At 42.2% G+C, this 16,412-nt stretch overlaps 1 protein-coding gene across 5 annotated transcripts in view; it reads right to left on the minus strand.

The window, feature by feature from the left end:
• Nucleotides 1–16,412, minus strand: part of MAP7 (microtubule associated protein 7) — a 202,352-nt gene that overhangs the window by 41,229 nt on the left and 144,711 nt on the right. For all 5 annotated transcript variants that reach the window (XM_088452536.1, XM_088452517.1, XM_088452527.1 and 2 more), the window contains exon 2: nt 906–989. In XM_088452536.1, coding sequence (XP_088308662.1) covers nt 906–989 — 84 coding nt within the window. The remainder of the gene's footprint in view (nt 1–905; nt 990–16,412) is intronic.

Consider the following 16,412-nt stretch of genomic DNA (forward strand, 5'->3'; position numbering starts at 1 on the left):
TTATTTATATTTTAATATTTTTTATATGTATGGTTTATTAAAGTCTGAACATGTGATTGTTTAATGTGTTGTTTTAAACAATGTAAGCAATGTGATTACACGCAGTAGAAATCAATTAACTCTAATGAAAGGCACTATTTAAGAGGCACTTGAGAGTCTAAAAACACCTTGAAAAAGCTGCCAGAGGAGCAGTGAAACACGTTGGTGTATTACCAGGGATCAGGCACTACCAGCACCCATACCCACCTATTTCTGCACCTTATTTGGAAGTCCAACATCTGTGGAATTCTCTTCATTGGAAGCCCATATGATTATCAGCCCAGCATCAGGATTCTGTGGACATTGACTTGCGACTTTGAGCACTATTTTCCTGACCACCGCCACTGCTCATTGGACCACTCCTAAGAGACTCACAGAGGTAATATTTGTCCATTTAGGAGGGTCCCAACGGTGAGGACTACATATGCTCAGTCCCTTATTGGATTTTCATCTTTGGCTGATTGCCTATTTGGGTATTACCAAGAGAACTGACTATTTATTCCATGGTGCATTATATTGTGTAGTGCCTGTAATGGCTATTCAAGAGGTTATCCAGTCATTATGATTTTTTGACATGCATGTCGATTTTTTATGTATCGGTGGCCTTTTTTTTCAATTTTTAATTTTCTTTATGATTTTCTCTTACTTGCAAGTATTGTCTATAGATTGATTGACACTCAAAAGTCATTTCATCTTTTATGTTTTTTTATGTTTGTGATATTATCCATTAAATAAGTTAAAGCTTTAGCGCTGCTTTTTATCTTTAGTTTATAGCTATTCCTAAGGAAGACTGAAAACCACAGATAGACAAAAACGTTGGTTCAAGTTCAGGTCAATCGAAGCACACAGACATCAGTCTAACTCACCAGACTTGGATAAAGCACTGTCTTTTACATTACAACTCAAAGCCATCTTCTTCTCTTGGATCTTACCATGGGGACCTTCAGCAGCTGAAAAAAGGATACACAGAAAATTAATCGAACAGCTAATAAATTAAAGGAAAGGTAATAACAATAATCGGCCACTTGCAATTACTGTCCCTGTTGGGTGTATACTAGTAAACTGAAGCTGTGTCTGTTTATTAATGCACAACAAAATTACTTCTTTTATTCATGTCTTTTGTTGTATACCTATACGTATTTATGTAGTGCTTTATAGAGAATTTTGTATTCCCTACACAGTAGGATTATTTTTTCCCAAAGTTAATTAACCTACCAGTATGTTTTTTATTGTGAGAGGAAACAGAAGCACATACAGAAAACTAAGGGAGAACACAGACTCCACACAGTTAGGATATTGAACTCATGACCTCAGCACCTGGATGCTGTAATGCTAACCACTACACCACTGTGCCATCCCCACATGAGGGGTTAGAGCTTTGTGGGACCAATGTCAACAAACATTTAGCTTTTCCCAGGGGTGCAGGCTTAAAAAAAAATAGCCTGCACCCCTGGGAATGGCCCCTAAAAATGATCTGTGTAAAAAAAAAAAAAAAAAATCGGGACACCCCAAAAAAATTAGTTGAATTTTGGGGTAGGAAAAAAAATATATGGGGAACAAATTTAAAACGAACGAAATAAACACTGGAGGGGTTCCCAAGTATTCGGCAGGTGTTTTAAAGAATGTGAGTGGTAGCAGCAGGTGCATTTTTAAAGAATGTTAAAAATGCACCTTAGGGACTTAAAAATATGCTTGCACCCATTTTCATGTACCTCAAATTTGAAGCACCTAGTTTAAAAAAAAAAAAAAAAAAAAAGCTGCCGCTCTTCTTCATCCCTTCTTCCCAGGCAGAAAAAAAAACAGCTGCCACGGCTATTTAAAAACCATGCTTACCTTCCGCAGGCCAAAACGGGGGTACCCATAATGATCCCCCATGTCAGGATATCATTAGGGGGGTCCCTGGATGCTTTCCTGAAAATTCACGTTTTTTTTTCCGATACTTACCTTTCCGCCGAGTCCCGTTTTGCAGCTTTCAAATTGAATACGGGGATAAAGCGGGCGAGCGCCAGATACTTTATCCCCGTCAAACCTCCGATATGGAGCGAAAAGTGCAGCACGGACTTTTCGCTCACATATTGAATACCCCCCTAAATGTTAATAAATATATCTTTAACTGATGACTTCACCTCTTTAAAGGGCAACAAGGTGTATCGAATTTGAGCACTTCCAAATTTACCAGGACAGCTACAAATATGATTATACAGGTTACAGGTTGAGTCTCCCATAACTAAAATGCTTGGGAACAGGGGTATTTTGGATATCGGAATATTCTGTATTTTGGAATATTTGCATACCATAATGAAATATCTTGGGAATGGGACCCAAATCTAAACACAGAATGCTTTTATGTTTTATATACACCTTATACACACAGCCTGCAGATAATTTTATACATTATTTTTAAGAATTTTGTGCATCAAAAAAGTTTGTGAACATACATGAAATTCATTTGTTTTAAATACACCTTATACACACTGCCTGTAGGTTACTTTATACTATATTTTTAATTATTTTGTGCCTTGAACAAAGTTTGTGTACATTGAACCATCAGAAAGCGAAGGTTTCACTATCATGCTAAAAATATTCCGTATTTCGGAATATTTGGATATGGGAGACTCAACCTGTATAAATATATGGCTAAATATAAAATATGTGAAAAAAAAAAAAGATACTGTACATGCAGCTGAAGTCTATATTCCTCATTTATGTAATTGAAGGTTCTTATAAAAACAAAGGAGAACCGTAGAGTAGTGTTGGAAAGCTGATGTAAATTCTTTATGACTTGTGTAAATGAGGGCAGCTAATAATAGAAAATAGCTGTGAGCAACCTTGACAAATGTTATATAGTAACATCCTAATCTGGGGGAATCAGTATTTAATGCCGACAGTGGAACCCCGATGGACCTAATTCCTAACCTAACCCTCCCCTCTCCCCCCAAGCCTCCCTTAGTGGTGCCTAACCCTAACCTCCCCCCCTAGTGCCTAACCCTAACCTCCCCCAGTTAGTGTCTAAACCTTAACCCCCCTCCCCACACTCTAAATCTCCCGGGGGTGCCTACTCCTAACCCCCCCTTTCCCTACCCTAACCCCCCCCGGGGGTCTGTAAATCTAACCCTCTCCACCCCCACGGCTGGATGCTAAAACACCCAGATTATCTTTAGTATGCCGGGTGTCGGTATTTTGTAGTGGGGCTAATGGACAGGCTTCGGGATTTCGACGCCTATCTTTAGTCCCCTGTCGGGCTGCCAGTGTCGGGATAGCGCCGTCGGTATCCAGACTGCATCCCTAATCGGGGCTATTAAACAACATTCCACTACATTATGGAGTGATGGCATTGCAGCTCAACAACATCCTCACGTTGTACTAAAATAAGTCAAACATAATATAAAGGAACATTAGACTACAAAAACTCAAATATCATTTGTTTTGAACTGTACACATTCCTCTATAGCCTACAATAAATAAATTACAGACTTGATCAAGAAATATCTCTTGTAAAGTGTATTTTGAGTTATAATAATAGAACAGCAGTGGTAGTTCATATCTTCCAAAATGAGCTCATAGTAAATTGTTTAAAAATAAAAAAATAAAATCAGATTTGTCCTAGTCTGTACATTAATGTGCCCTCTCACATATATTTAAACTACATAATCTTGGATTTGCTTTATATAGACAGAAAGGCTGAAATAACTGCAGAATTAGTAGAGTTGTGTGAGAGGTGTTGTGGATAAGGATGGGATTAGGAGGGAAATTCAGGATGGCTGGTGAAGCATGATGCACAGTCTGTGTTTTGATAATTAACAATGGAAAAGAACCAGAACAGATCTCAAAATGTTGCCACGTGGTCAGGTATTATAATGTAAAATGGCATCTGTGGGTCAGCGGTATTATGGATGAACATGAATGACATTTTGACATGTCTTCGTCAAAGCCTATAAAAACACAGGTGTCCCTTTGGGACACTTTCCACACTAGAGGGCAGTACATGATTAAAGTACAGGAAGGAATTAGAATTCCAGCTCTTCAACTAAGACACTTTACCTGTCATCAGTCATTTAACCAATCAGAGAATGCTCATGTGACAAAGGCAGGCTCTAGACTGCACTTCAATATACTCAGCATATCAACATGCTCCTTCACTAACAGAATGGTGTAATCCATTTCCTGCGTGTACACTAAACATGACACATCATTAATGGCTTAGCCTTCTACTACCTTATTTTTATTACATAGACTTGTTTAACAAGTTGCCACATTACTGTTCTGTGTACACTTCTTCTCTGCAATAATTCTAAAGACCTCATGAATACTGTGTATATCTCTAGAATTCAGTGTTAGCTCTTGGGACAGTTGGAACAAATATAGTAAATAAAATCATACCATGATCGCCAATTGCCCATCACATAATTCATGTATGAGGAGGAATCCAACTGTTAAATGATTCTGCCCCTCTCGCTACTTTCTCTGACATTGAAATAAGATCAGCAGTTCTTAGAAAGGGATTTTATCAATGCCGAAAACTAAGAAACATGTAGCAAAAAATATCTTCCATTATGAATTGTTATATTTTATTTATAAAGTGGCAATCTTGATCTTGATAAAAGTGCCATGAAATACAATGTAACAACATTTGGACAGGAACATCTTTACTTTCTAAAGAGCCAAAAGACCACTAACGACATTTGAAACCTTATCCTTGTTACATGTCTCTGGTCGTGGGCTCATCTGTGCTCCTAACCTCAAGTAACAATTCTAAGGAAGACATTCATTAGGTAAAATGGAAAGGAGACCTACTGGAGTCACTTTCTGGAGAGGAATGGGCCAAAGGGCTAGACAGTAAGCAGCGGCTGAATCTCAGTTATTTTCACCCCAAAATTTAAACCAGCAACAAAAATTCAAATTCAGGCATAGTTTGCATTTAATATTATTGCAAGAGTCACCGCTTAATAAATCTAGGCCAGAGAAGCTAGCCACTACATTTGTGTTAACATCACGGAGTATCCATACAAACTACTGTATATTATTGAGGTAACTTGTACTGACTAAATTTTATTTTACACTCCTCTCCCGCACACCCTCAGCAATTGTTTAAATGAAACAATTCTGTGGCCATCTGACTGGAAACCCTTCTCTCCCAGCTGACTACAAGCAGTTTAGCGTATGTCGTACATGTCCTGTTTTATTAAGAGCTTGTCACGCTCATTCTGTAAGATACGGGAACCGTGAACTTTGGTCATGTAATTTAATTTTCTCCTGCAAATTCATTTAACTGCATTTGATATTGTTATGTCTGATTCACTCTTTGAATTTCACCCCTAACCTCAGTTCCCCCAATCTTTTTTTTTCTCTCTCCACAAAAAAATAAAACCGGTTCTTCTTCAATATGTTCATATTGCAGTGGTTCTCAAACTCGGTCATCAGGATCCCACACAGGTCACCCACAGAAGCACAGGTGTAGTCATTATTCGCCAACACATTTTAAAACATCCACAGATGGAGCTAATTATTTCACTTATGAATCTGTGAGGAGACCTGGAAAACATGCACTGTTTGGGGTCCTGAGGACAGAGTTTGAGAACCTGTGAACTATTGAATTCTCTTTTTTATTGTTTTCTTTGAAAAATGATGTATCCCAAGACAGACCCCACTACTAAACAAATAATTAGTGTTCATTCTAGCATCCTGCATCTGTCACAACCTGCGCAGTTCCTCTTTCCAGCCTGGGGTGACGCTTTCTGCTCTGCTGCTTCTAGCACACTCAGCTGATGCAACAAACTGCTGAGATACAGACCAGAGTGTGCTGAAACACCAGAGCAGAGAGCAACACCCCAGACAGGAAAGAGGAAATGCACGAGTTGTGACAGGTGCAGGGTGCTAGAATGAACACTATATAATCGTTTGTACACTTCAAGCTGTCACAAATCTTAAACCGCAGAATTTTGGATAAAAAAACAAGGCTTTAAGAAGAAAAACAGCCACAAAATGTAAATATATATATTTATATATTGTAAGTAAAAGGAAAACTGTGCTAGAGACATGCAATCTCATACATGCCGACTTTCTGGCAGCCCCTTCCGGAAGGGTGCTGCCAGGTCAGTGCAGCAGGGAGCGTGGGGGCGGCCGAAGTGGGCGGAGCGCAGGTGTGTCCCCACCATCACGGCCCTGCCCCCCGCATTATAATGCCAATATTACCGGCATTACAAAGCAGGGGGCGGGGCTACGATGACGCGATTCATCGCAAATCGAGTCATCGCCCCCTGAACCGTCCACTTTCACGTGCGGTCGCGGGGGGTTGGCGGACTATGTGGGAGACTTGCCTCCTTCTGCGGGGTGCTGGGAGCAGCACCTGATTTTCGGGAGGCTCCCGACAGTCTCAGGAGAGTAGGCAAGTATGATGTACAGTATCTGCAGAGCTGATTGAGCAAAGGGCAAATGCCACATTGCATTTTCGAACTCAATGATTTTTCCTAGTCTTGCCCTATACATCAAAGTGTTATGCTGCGTATACACTGGACAATGTGTATCGGGACAATATATTGGGCCATCAAACCTGACGACGCTGCATGTGACACAGGAGTGTGTATATAGAGCATCCACATCTGCGTGATGAAGCCTGCTCTACAAGTATTGTAGTAGCACCACAATATCTGTTCTGATGCCCTATGATCTATTTAGTGGAACCATAGCCTAAATATAGGCAAATAGTCCCACCGCACATGCACGAGTTGGCAAGCTGGCTTATGCATACGCACTCCTGCTAGCTTATTGAAGTATTGCTATGGGCCATTAACGGCAAGGCAGCCAAGCAGGACTCTGCTGAGCCACCATTTTTTTTTATTTTTGTGTTGTTAAACTGTGGCTTATTTTTATAAATAATTTGACTTATCATAGAGATACAATGCAAGCTTTGTGCAAAATAATGAGCATTTTAAACCAGTTCTGTATACTTCCTCATACCCACTGGAGTTTACTAGACCTTTGACATTGCATATTAACAAGTCTGGCAATGGAACTCATTGCTTCCAATATCAGTATATCTGCATGTACTTTCACTTGTATTCAGGTGAAATCAGTTTTTCATAACATTAATACTCCATTAAATGGGTTTAATGCAATGCAAATGTACTGAAAATAATGTGGTGTCCTCCAATGATCACCTAAAAGCTAATTTAACGGGTTCTCGTGTTCTTACCACTGCTGGATTTACAATTTACAATTTTGTTCCATCTGAGGTACTTTAGTGTAGATACACGTATGGGCACCATGGTGCGTTTGTGGTCTGTCAAGCATTTGTGAAATAACGGTATGCTCACACTATACAACAGTTATCTTTATTTTGATAGTCAATGAAACTCCTTTGTACCACCGCAAGGCTGAACATACGGTGGAAAACCATGTGTGTGCCCTAAAGATAAATGGTTTTAGGGTGGTCTCACTTTAAAATTATTGGCTCTCAACAGATTTCATTTCATATAATTTCTTGAGAGCAAGCAGTAAAAATAGTCGGGACAACGGGCATGGCGACTGGATCAGACATCAAAGGGAAGCACTTGTTTAGTACCAGTGGCGGATTTTGCCTAGGGGCTGCAGCCCACCCAGTAAAATCCGCCACCTCAGTGTAGTCCGTGCAGTCCATGACTGCACTGGCTACACTGTGACTGGCAGTGGATTCCCATTGGAAGCGCTACCTGCCAGTCACATACACAACAGGCAATCTCAGGGGGATGTGTCTCGACAGCCCCCTTCATCTAAGAGGGGAGCCGTCGCTGTTTGGCATATTAAACAGCAGACAAAGCCAGATAATATTAAAATAAATATCAGACTGTATTACCAAGCTGAATCACTTACACGACTTAATGGTGTTATACATATAAATGTTTACACTAAACTATTTGCCTGATTCAGATTTGTACGCTATGCTGATATTTACAGTTAAGTGATTATCGCTAAACTGCTCATGCGTCTAATGCTGGGTACACATTAAGGGGTCTATTTACTAAGCAGTGTTAGGAGACAGAGTGAAAAGTGATAAGGTGCCAGCCAATCAGCTCCTAACTGCCATCTCACAGGCTGTGTTTGAAAAATGACAGTTGGGAGCTGATTGGCTGGCACCTTATCACTTTTCACTCTGTCTCCTAACACTGCTTAGTAAATAGACCCCTTAATGTGTACCCAGCACGATGTTATCCACGGCGCGTCCCGGCAGGGGTGCTGGCATTGGCAAGTACACACTTCCCGATGGCGACTGAGTGACAGAGGGGGCCATGCTCTATCTTATCCACAACAGGCAGCGACAACAGCGCACGCAGGGGACCCGAGCACAGCAAGGACAAGGAGGCTAGTAACACACAACGGCACACGTTTGTGCCCAACTCACATCAAAGAACTAATCAGCACAGCAGTATGAGGTAGGAGGTGCATGCACCCACTGCCTTTCTATAGAAACCAGCTTCTAGACAGCAATCATCACAAGCTGATACTATCACCCCCTACTGCTACAAACCATTGATTATGAGTGACTTTTAATCAGAGCATCCTACCAACAAGTTTGGATACATTACGATATTATTGAATGTCAACACATTGTATCTATATTGCAACCCTACTGCTTTATAGACAGGGATTTTTTTTTAATGTTATTGAGACAGTCTGTTTCCTAATAATGTATTTATTCATCATTTTATATTTCATTTTAATTGCCATTTTTTCATTTAACTTATTTTCATATTTTTATCTATTGTTGTATTTCATATGATTCATTTTCACAACGCTCATATAACTACTATCAGCTGCACATTTTTATCTTAATATATTACTATTATGTTTCTCCCAATCATGTTATAACCATATAATAAACTTATATACTTTTAACATTCTCCAAAGCATCATACTTTTTGTTGCGCTAGCAATTAGGCACATCTTTATATCTACTACAAATTCCTCCTGGTGATATCGGGGAACTCACCAGTGTCTAAAGCTGCAACATTGGTCCACCTTACCCCTCACACCGACTCCAAAGTAGCGCACCAGCACCACCTAACTTGCATAGCCATGCTCTATGGCCCCCACTGACAATATCGCCCGTCGGACTTGCATACGGGAACGTGCATCATCAGAAACCTAGCGGGGACACACTGGCCGATGTGGATGATCTGTCGTCCGATCCACCGGATCAGACAACATATCATCTAGTGTGTACCCGGCTTAAGTCACACTGCACCGTAGCCGCTCGCAGCGACTTTTTACTCGCAGTGTGATTGACAGGCAGGCAGCATTTCGGGGAGGTAGTGAGGAGTGGTGGCAATATATGCAGGCATGACACAACCGTTTTCTGGGTCTCAGCCTGCATTTGCAATCCCATATGCATAAAAATTACTTCAGCATCTCAGATCCCCCATAGCCATTCTGCACGACCATAGGGTTACTCAGGAGACCAATAATCGAATGATCTGGGACTGATGCTGCATCTTTTTACTCAGAAATTTGGATTTCAAAAGCCGCAGGTGGGTGTCTCGATACATTCCTCGCCGTCTGCAACATTTGCATATTTTAATACATATGGGATCGCTACTGCGATGGCGTTAGCACAAGTCTCTGAATTAGGCCCTAAATTGCTGCGGTCACAGGGATGTCATCACCACTGTGGTTCCTGATGTCAGTAGGAGGCTCACGGCTGCCTGATTGCTGACACCAATAGGGATTAGAAGCCCCTGAATATTCATGGCATACAAGCTTTCTAGGGCTCCTACATAAAAGTCCTCTCAATCCTCACTGCAGGGCCAGGGGTGTAACCAGGTATTTGAAGGCTCCATAGCAAACGTTTGTAAGGGCCCCTATGTACCACCCAATGGTGAAAAATGTATATAACACATGTAACATTGACAAAGAAGATAGCCAGCCCCCGCCCCTGAGCTCTGGGCCCCATAGCAACTGCACCTCTAGCCCCAACAACATTATAGACCCCAAATTCCTAGATATACCCCTGATTGGTAGACTGATATTCATTCAGGGGCAAGGCCAGTGAAGTTACAGCAGCAGAATTTTGAACTGCAACAGATCCCATTGGGTATGCCATAAATATTTGGAGGGGCTTTAAGTTGCCGGTAATGAGATGGTGGAGAGTACATTGAAAAGTCCTGTTAACACTGAAAAATATATATTTACTGAAAATGTAACCAGTAACCATAGGATGCTTGTATTTCTATATGTGCAACATCTCAATAATTTGCATTATGTATCATATCAATATTGGAAAATTTAGTTTGTTTACATTCATGGCTAAATACCAATTTCAATATTAACGCACAAGATGTTTCACTTGCACCATCCCCCTTCTGATGTTATTGATTGACAAATATTAGGTATGGATGTAGATTCCTATGTATAATTTCACCAACATAAAAAAAATGGTGGGTTTTCATAGGAAAGAAAAATACAATAAGGAATTACATTACTATACAACAGCTATAGATAAAAGCTTGCTCATACCTCACCATGCTTTAAATTAATGAGTAATTCTGTGCTGCACTTCTGAAACATAATATTTACTTTTTATTAGTAAGTTGATGTTTAGGGAAATGGATCGCAACCCCCCAATCAGATATTCACACCAATGTGTCACGCCCATCTTTCTCCATCGGGCAGAAACCTAATACAGCCAGTAACAAGAAAACCTGTATATCAGTGCCCCTGCTACATTGCTATACAGAATCTGTGACATTGAACTGATAGAAATGGGGTCACCCCCTTAACTTGGTTCCTTACCTTGTTAGCCTTTGCTTTGTTAAGTGTCAACTGAATATATAATTACATAGTAAGGTACAAGATGATCATTTTTGTCACAGGAATGGAATATATCAACTCAACCTTGTGCTAAAACAATCTCACTTTACTTTTTTAAAACACCAGTAACAAAAGTAAGAAAAAGTAAATGTGGATGGTGGTGGAACTTGTCATCACCAGTGGTAGTTATGGATGTTGCCTGCTGTAGATAACTGCAAGGGGTTAAAATGTGAGGCTTACAATGAGCCCCCCGACTACAAATGCAATTGTTGCCTGCCACTAGAAGTCAAACAGTTGTGTTTATCATGCAGTGTCACTGGCGTTTTCCCAACGCCAGTGGGTAACCATTCCAAGGCCAAGTAAATGTAACATGTAGCGGAAGTGGCTATAGGTTCACTAGAAGTCAAATAGTTGTGTTTATCATGCAGTGTCACTGGTGTTTTCCCAACGCCAGTGGGTAACCATTCCAAGGCCAAGTAAATGTAACATGTAGCGGAAGTGGGTATAGGGTCATTGGAACCAATTGGTTGCATCTCTATTAGGGGTGAGCGGGTTCGGATTTCTGAAATCCGAACCCCCCCGAGCCCCCCCAATCCGAGTCCGATCCGAGTCAGGCTCGACTTTTCCCGCCTGACTCGGATCTGAAATCAAGGCAAAACGTCATCATCCCGCCTTCCGAGTCTCGCGGGTTTTGGATCCTATATAAGGTACCCGCGTCGGCGCCATTTTCTCACTCGGCTGTGGACAGTGAAGAGGGAGGGTGGGAGTTAGGGCTGTGTAGTGTAGTGTAGTGTAGTGTAGTGCTGCTGTTGTCCACTACTTCAAAGTCCATAGGGGCTGGCTGTGTTGTGCTGTGCTTGCTGTTGTTAATAGGGGCTGTGTCCACTACTTCAAAGTCCATAGGGGCTGGCTGGACTGTGTTGTGCAGTCAGTTCTCCATAGGGGCTGTGTCCACTCCAAAGTCCTGTGCAGTGTCCCAGTCCTAAAGGGGTGCTGTAGTGTTGTCCAGGGGGTGCTCTGTCCATCAGGGGTGCTCCCCCCAAGTGCTAAAAAAATAATATATTTTCTGTGTTTGGGAATTGTGTGCGCAGTAGCCGCACGTGCATCAACAAAGTAGTGCCAAGCGTGCGCCTGTGTCATAAGTAAAGGGCCGGCTGGCTTGACCGTTAAAGGGTGCTGTAACCCCCGAAAGTACACTCCAGTCCAAACCAAAAAAAAAATTATTTTCTGTGTTTGTGAATTGTGTGCGCAGTAGCCGCACGTGCATCAACAAAGTAGTGCCAAGCGTGCGCCTGTGTCATAAGTAAAGGGCCGGCTGGCTTGACAGTTAAAGGGTGCTGTAACCCCCAAAGTACACTCCAAACCCAAAAAAAATGATTTTCTGTGTTTGTGAATTGTGTGCGCAGTAGCCGCACGTGCATCAACAAAGTAGTGCCAAGCGTGCGCCTGTGTCATAAGTAAAGGGCCGGCTGGCTTGACCGTTAAAGGGTGCTGTAACCCCCAAAGTACACTCCAGTCCAAACCAAAAAAAAAATTATTTTCTGTGTTTAGCCGCACGTATATATCAAATCGATATAACATAAATGGAGGACCAAACTTTCTCCGATAAAAATAAAATAGAGAAAGATCAAGAACCACTTCCTCCTAGTGCTGAAGCTGCTGCCACTAGTCATGACATAGACGATAACATGCCATCAACGTCGTCTGCCAAGGCCGATGCCCAATGTCATAGTAGAGGGCACATACAATCCCAAATGGCAAAGTTAAGGAAAATGACCTTGAAAAAGACATTTAAATCAGCTGAAGAGAAACGTAAACTTGCCAATATGCCATTTACGACACGGAGTGGCAAGGAACGGCTAAGGTCGATCCCTAGTATGTTCATGACTAGTGGTTCAGCTTCACATGACGATGGAAGCCCTCCTCCCACTAAAAAAATCAAAAGAGTTAAGCTGGCAAAAGCACAGCGAAGAACTGTGCTTTCTAAGAAGATATCACAAATCCCCAAGGAGAGTCCAAGTGTGGTGGTGGTTGCGATGCCTGACCTTCCCAGCACTGGACGGGAAGAGGTGGCTCTTTCCACCATTTGCACGCCCCCAGCAAGTGCTGAAAGGAGCACCCACAGTCCACTTGCTGATATGCAAACTGAAGATGTCACTGTTGAAGTACAACAGGATGAGGATACTGGTGTAGCTGGCGCTGAGGAATTTGGCGAGGAGTATTCTGATGGTGATGTGGTTTGTTTAAATCAGGCTCCGGGGGAGACAGTTGTTGTCCGTGGGATGAAAAAGCCCATCACGGTCATGCCTGGGCAGAAGACCAAACATTCCACCTCTTTAGTCTGGCAATATTTCTATCCAAATCCGGACAACAACTGTCTTGCCATATGTACCATATGTAAAGGTGAAATAAGTAGGGGTAGGGACGTCAACCACCTAGGAATATCCTCCCTTATACGGCACCTGCAGCGCGTTCATAAAAAGTTACTGTCAAGTTCAGAAACTTTGGCTAAGACCGTAAGCAGTCCAGGGACACCTAAATCCCGTTGTCCTGTTGTATCCAAGCGCCTGCAAACCACACCGTCAACTCCCTCCTCGTCAATTTCCTCCTTAGTCAGGATCGGAAGTAGTCCTGCAGGCCTTGTCACTGGCATGACTGACTCTCCTATCCGGGATTCCTCCGGAGGATCCTGCATTGCTACGCCTCCTGCTGCCGCTGCTGGGAGTCGTTCATCATCCCAGAGAGGAAGTAGGAACACCACTACTTTTACTAAACAATTGACCCTCCAACAGTCCTTAGCGAGGAGGATGAAGTACGACAGCAGTCATCCTGACCCCAAATTCCTAGATATACCTCTGATTGGTAGACTGATATTCATTCAGGGGCAAGGCCAGTGAAGTTACAGCAGCAGAATTTTGAACTGCAACAGATCCCATTGGGTATGCCATAAATATTTGGAGGGGCTTTAAGTTGCCGGTAATGAGATGGTGGAGAGTACATTGAAAAGTCCTGTTAACACTGAAAAATATATATTTACTGAAAATGTAACCAGTAACCATAGGATGCTTGTATTTCTATATGTGCAACATCTCAATAATTTGCATTATGTATCATATCAATATTGGAAAATTTAGTTTGTTTACATTCATGGCTAAATACCAATTTCAATATTAACGCACAAGATGTTTCACTTGCACCATCCCCCTTCTGATGTTATTGATTGACAAATATTAGGTATGGATGTAGATTCCTATGTATAATTTCACCAACATAAAAAAAATGGTGGGTTTTCATAGGAAAGAAAAATACAATAAGGAATTACATTACTATACAACAGCTATAGATAAAAGCTTGCTCATACCTCACCATGCTTTAAATTAATGAGTAATTCTGTGCTGCACTTCTGAAACATAATATTTACTTTTTATTAGTAAGTTGATGTTTAGGGAAATGGATCGCAACCCCCCAATCAGATATTCACACCAATGTGTCACGCCCATCTTTCTCCATCGGGCAGAAACCTAATACAGCCAGTAACAAGAAAACCTGTATATCAGTGCCCCTGCTACATTGCTATACAGAATCTGTGACATTGAACTGATAGAAATGGGGTCACCCCCTTAACTTGGTTCCTTACCTTGTTAGCCTTTGCTTTGTTAAGTGTCAACTGAATATATAATTACATAGTAAGGTACAAGATGATCATTTTTGTCACAGGAATGGAATATATCAACTCAACCTTGTGCTAAAACAATCTCACTTTACTTTTTTAAAACACCAGTAACAAAAGTAAGAAAAAGTAAATGTGGATGGTGGTGGAACTTGTCATCACCAGTGGTAGTTATGGATGTTGCCTGCTGTAGATAACTGCAAGGGGTTAAAATGTGAGGCTTACAATGAGCCCCCCGACTACAAATGCAATTGTTGCCTGCCACTAGAAGTCAAACAGTTGTGTTTATCATGCAGTGTCACTGGCGTTTTCCCAACGCCAGTGGGTAACCATTCCAAGGCCAAGTAAATGTAACATGTAGCGGAAGTGGCTATAGGTTCACTAGAAGTCAAATAGTTGTGTTTATCATGCAGTGTCACTGGTGTTTTCCCAACGCCAGTGGGTAACCATTCCAAGGCCAAGTAAATGTAACATGTAGCGGAAGTGGGTATAGGGTCATTGGAACCAATTGGTTGCATCTCTATTAGGGGTGAGCGGGTTCGGATTTCTGAAATCCGAACCCCCCCGAGCCCCCCCAATCCGAGTCCGATCCGAGTCAGGCTCGACTTTTCCCGCCTGACTCGGATCTGAAATCAAGGCAAAACGTCATCATCCCGCCTTCCGAGTCTCGCGGGTTTTGGATCCTATATAAGGTACCCGCGTCGGCGCCATTTTCTCACTCGGCTGTGGACAGTGAAGAGGGAGGGTGGGAGTTAGGGCTGTGTAGTGTAGTGTAGTGTAGTGTAGTGCTGCTGTTGTCCACTACTTCAAAGTCCATAGGGGCTGGCTGTGTTGTGCTGTGCTTGCTGTTGTTAATAGGGGCTGTGTCCACTACTTCAAAGTCCATAGGGGCTGGCTGGACTGTGTTGTGCAGTCAGTTCTCCATAGGGGCTGTGTCCACTCCAAAGTCCTGTGCAGTGTCCCAGTCCTAAAGGGGTGCTGTAGTGTTGTCCAGGGGGTGCTCTGTCCATCAGGGGTGCTCCCCCCAAGTGCTAAAAAAATAATATATTTTCTGTGTTTGGGAATTGTGTGCGCAGTAGCCGCACGTGCATCAACAAAGTAGTGCCAAGCGTGCGCCTGTGTCATAAGTAAAGGGCCGGCTGGCTTGACCGTTAAAGGGTGCTGTAACCCCCGAAAGTACACTCCAGTCCAAACCAAAAAAAAAATTATTTTCTGTGTTTGTGAATTGTGTGCGCAGTAGCCGCACGTGCATCAACAAAGTAGTGCCAAGCGTGCGCCTGTGTCATAAGTAAAGGGCCGGCTGGCTTGACAGTTAAAGGGTGCTGTAACCCCCAAAGTACACTCCAAACCCAAAAAAAATGATTTTCTGTGTTTGTGAATTGTGTGCGCAGTAGCCGCACGTGCATCAACAAAGTAGTGCCAAGCGTGCGCCTGTGTCATAAGTAAAGGGCCGGCTGGCTTGACCGTTAAAGGGTGCTGTAACCCCCAAAGTACACTCCAGTCCAAACCAAAAAAAAAATTATTTTCTGTGTTTAGCCGCACGTATATATCAAATCGATATAACATAAATGGAGGACCAAACTTTCTCCGATAAAAATAAAATAGAGAAAGATCAAGAACCACTTCCTCCTAGTGCTGAAGCTGCTGCCACTAGTCATGACATAGACGATAACATGCCATCAACGTCGTCTGCCAAGGCCGATGCCCAATGTCATAGTAGAGGGCACATACAATCCCAAATGGCAAAGTTAAGGAAAATGACCTTGAAAAAGACATTTAAATCAGCTGAAGAGAAACGTAAACTTGCCAATATGCCATTTACGACACGGAGTGGCAAGGAACGGCTAAGGTCGATCCCTAGTATGTTCATGACTAGTGGTTCAGCTTCACATGACGATGGAAGCCCTCCTCCCACTAAAAA

This window comes from Taudactylus pleione, unplaced genomic scaffold, assembly GCF_031769625.1.
Source record: "Taudactylus pleione unplaced genomic scaffold, aTauple2 ptg000006l, whole genome shotgun sequence".
Lineage (NCBI taxonomy): Eukaryota > Metazoa > Chordata > Amphibia > Anura > Myobatrachidae > Taudactylus > Taudactylus pleione.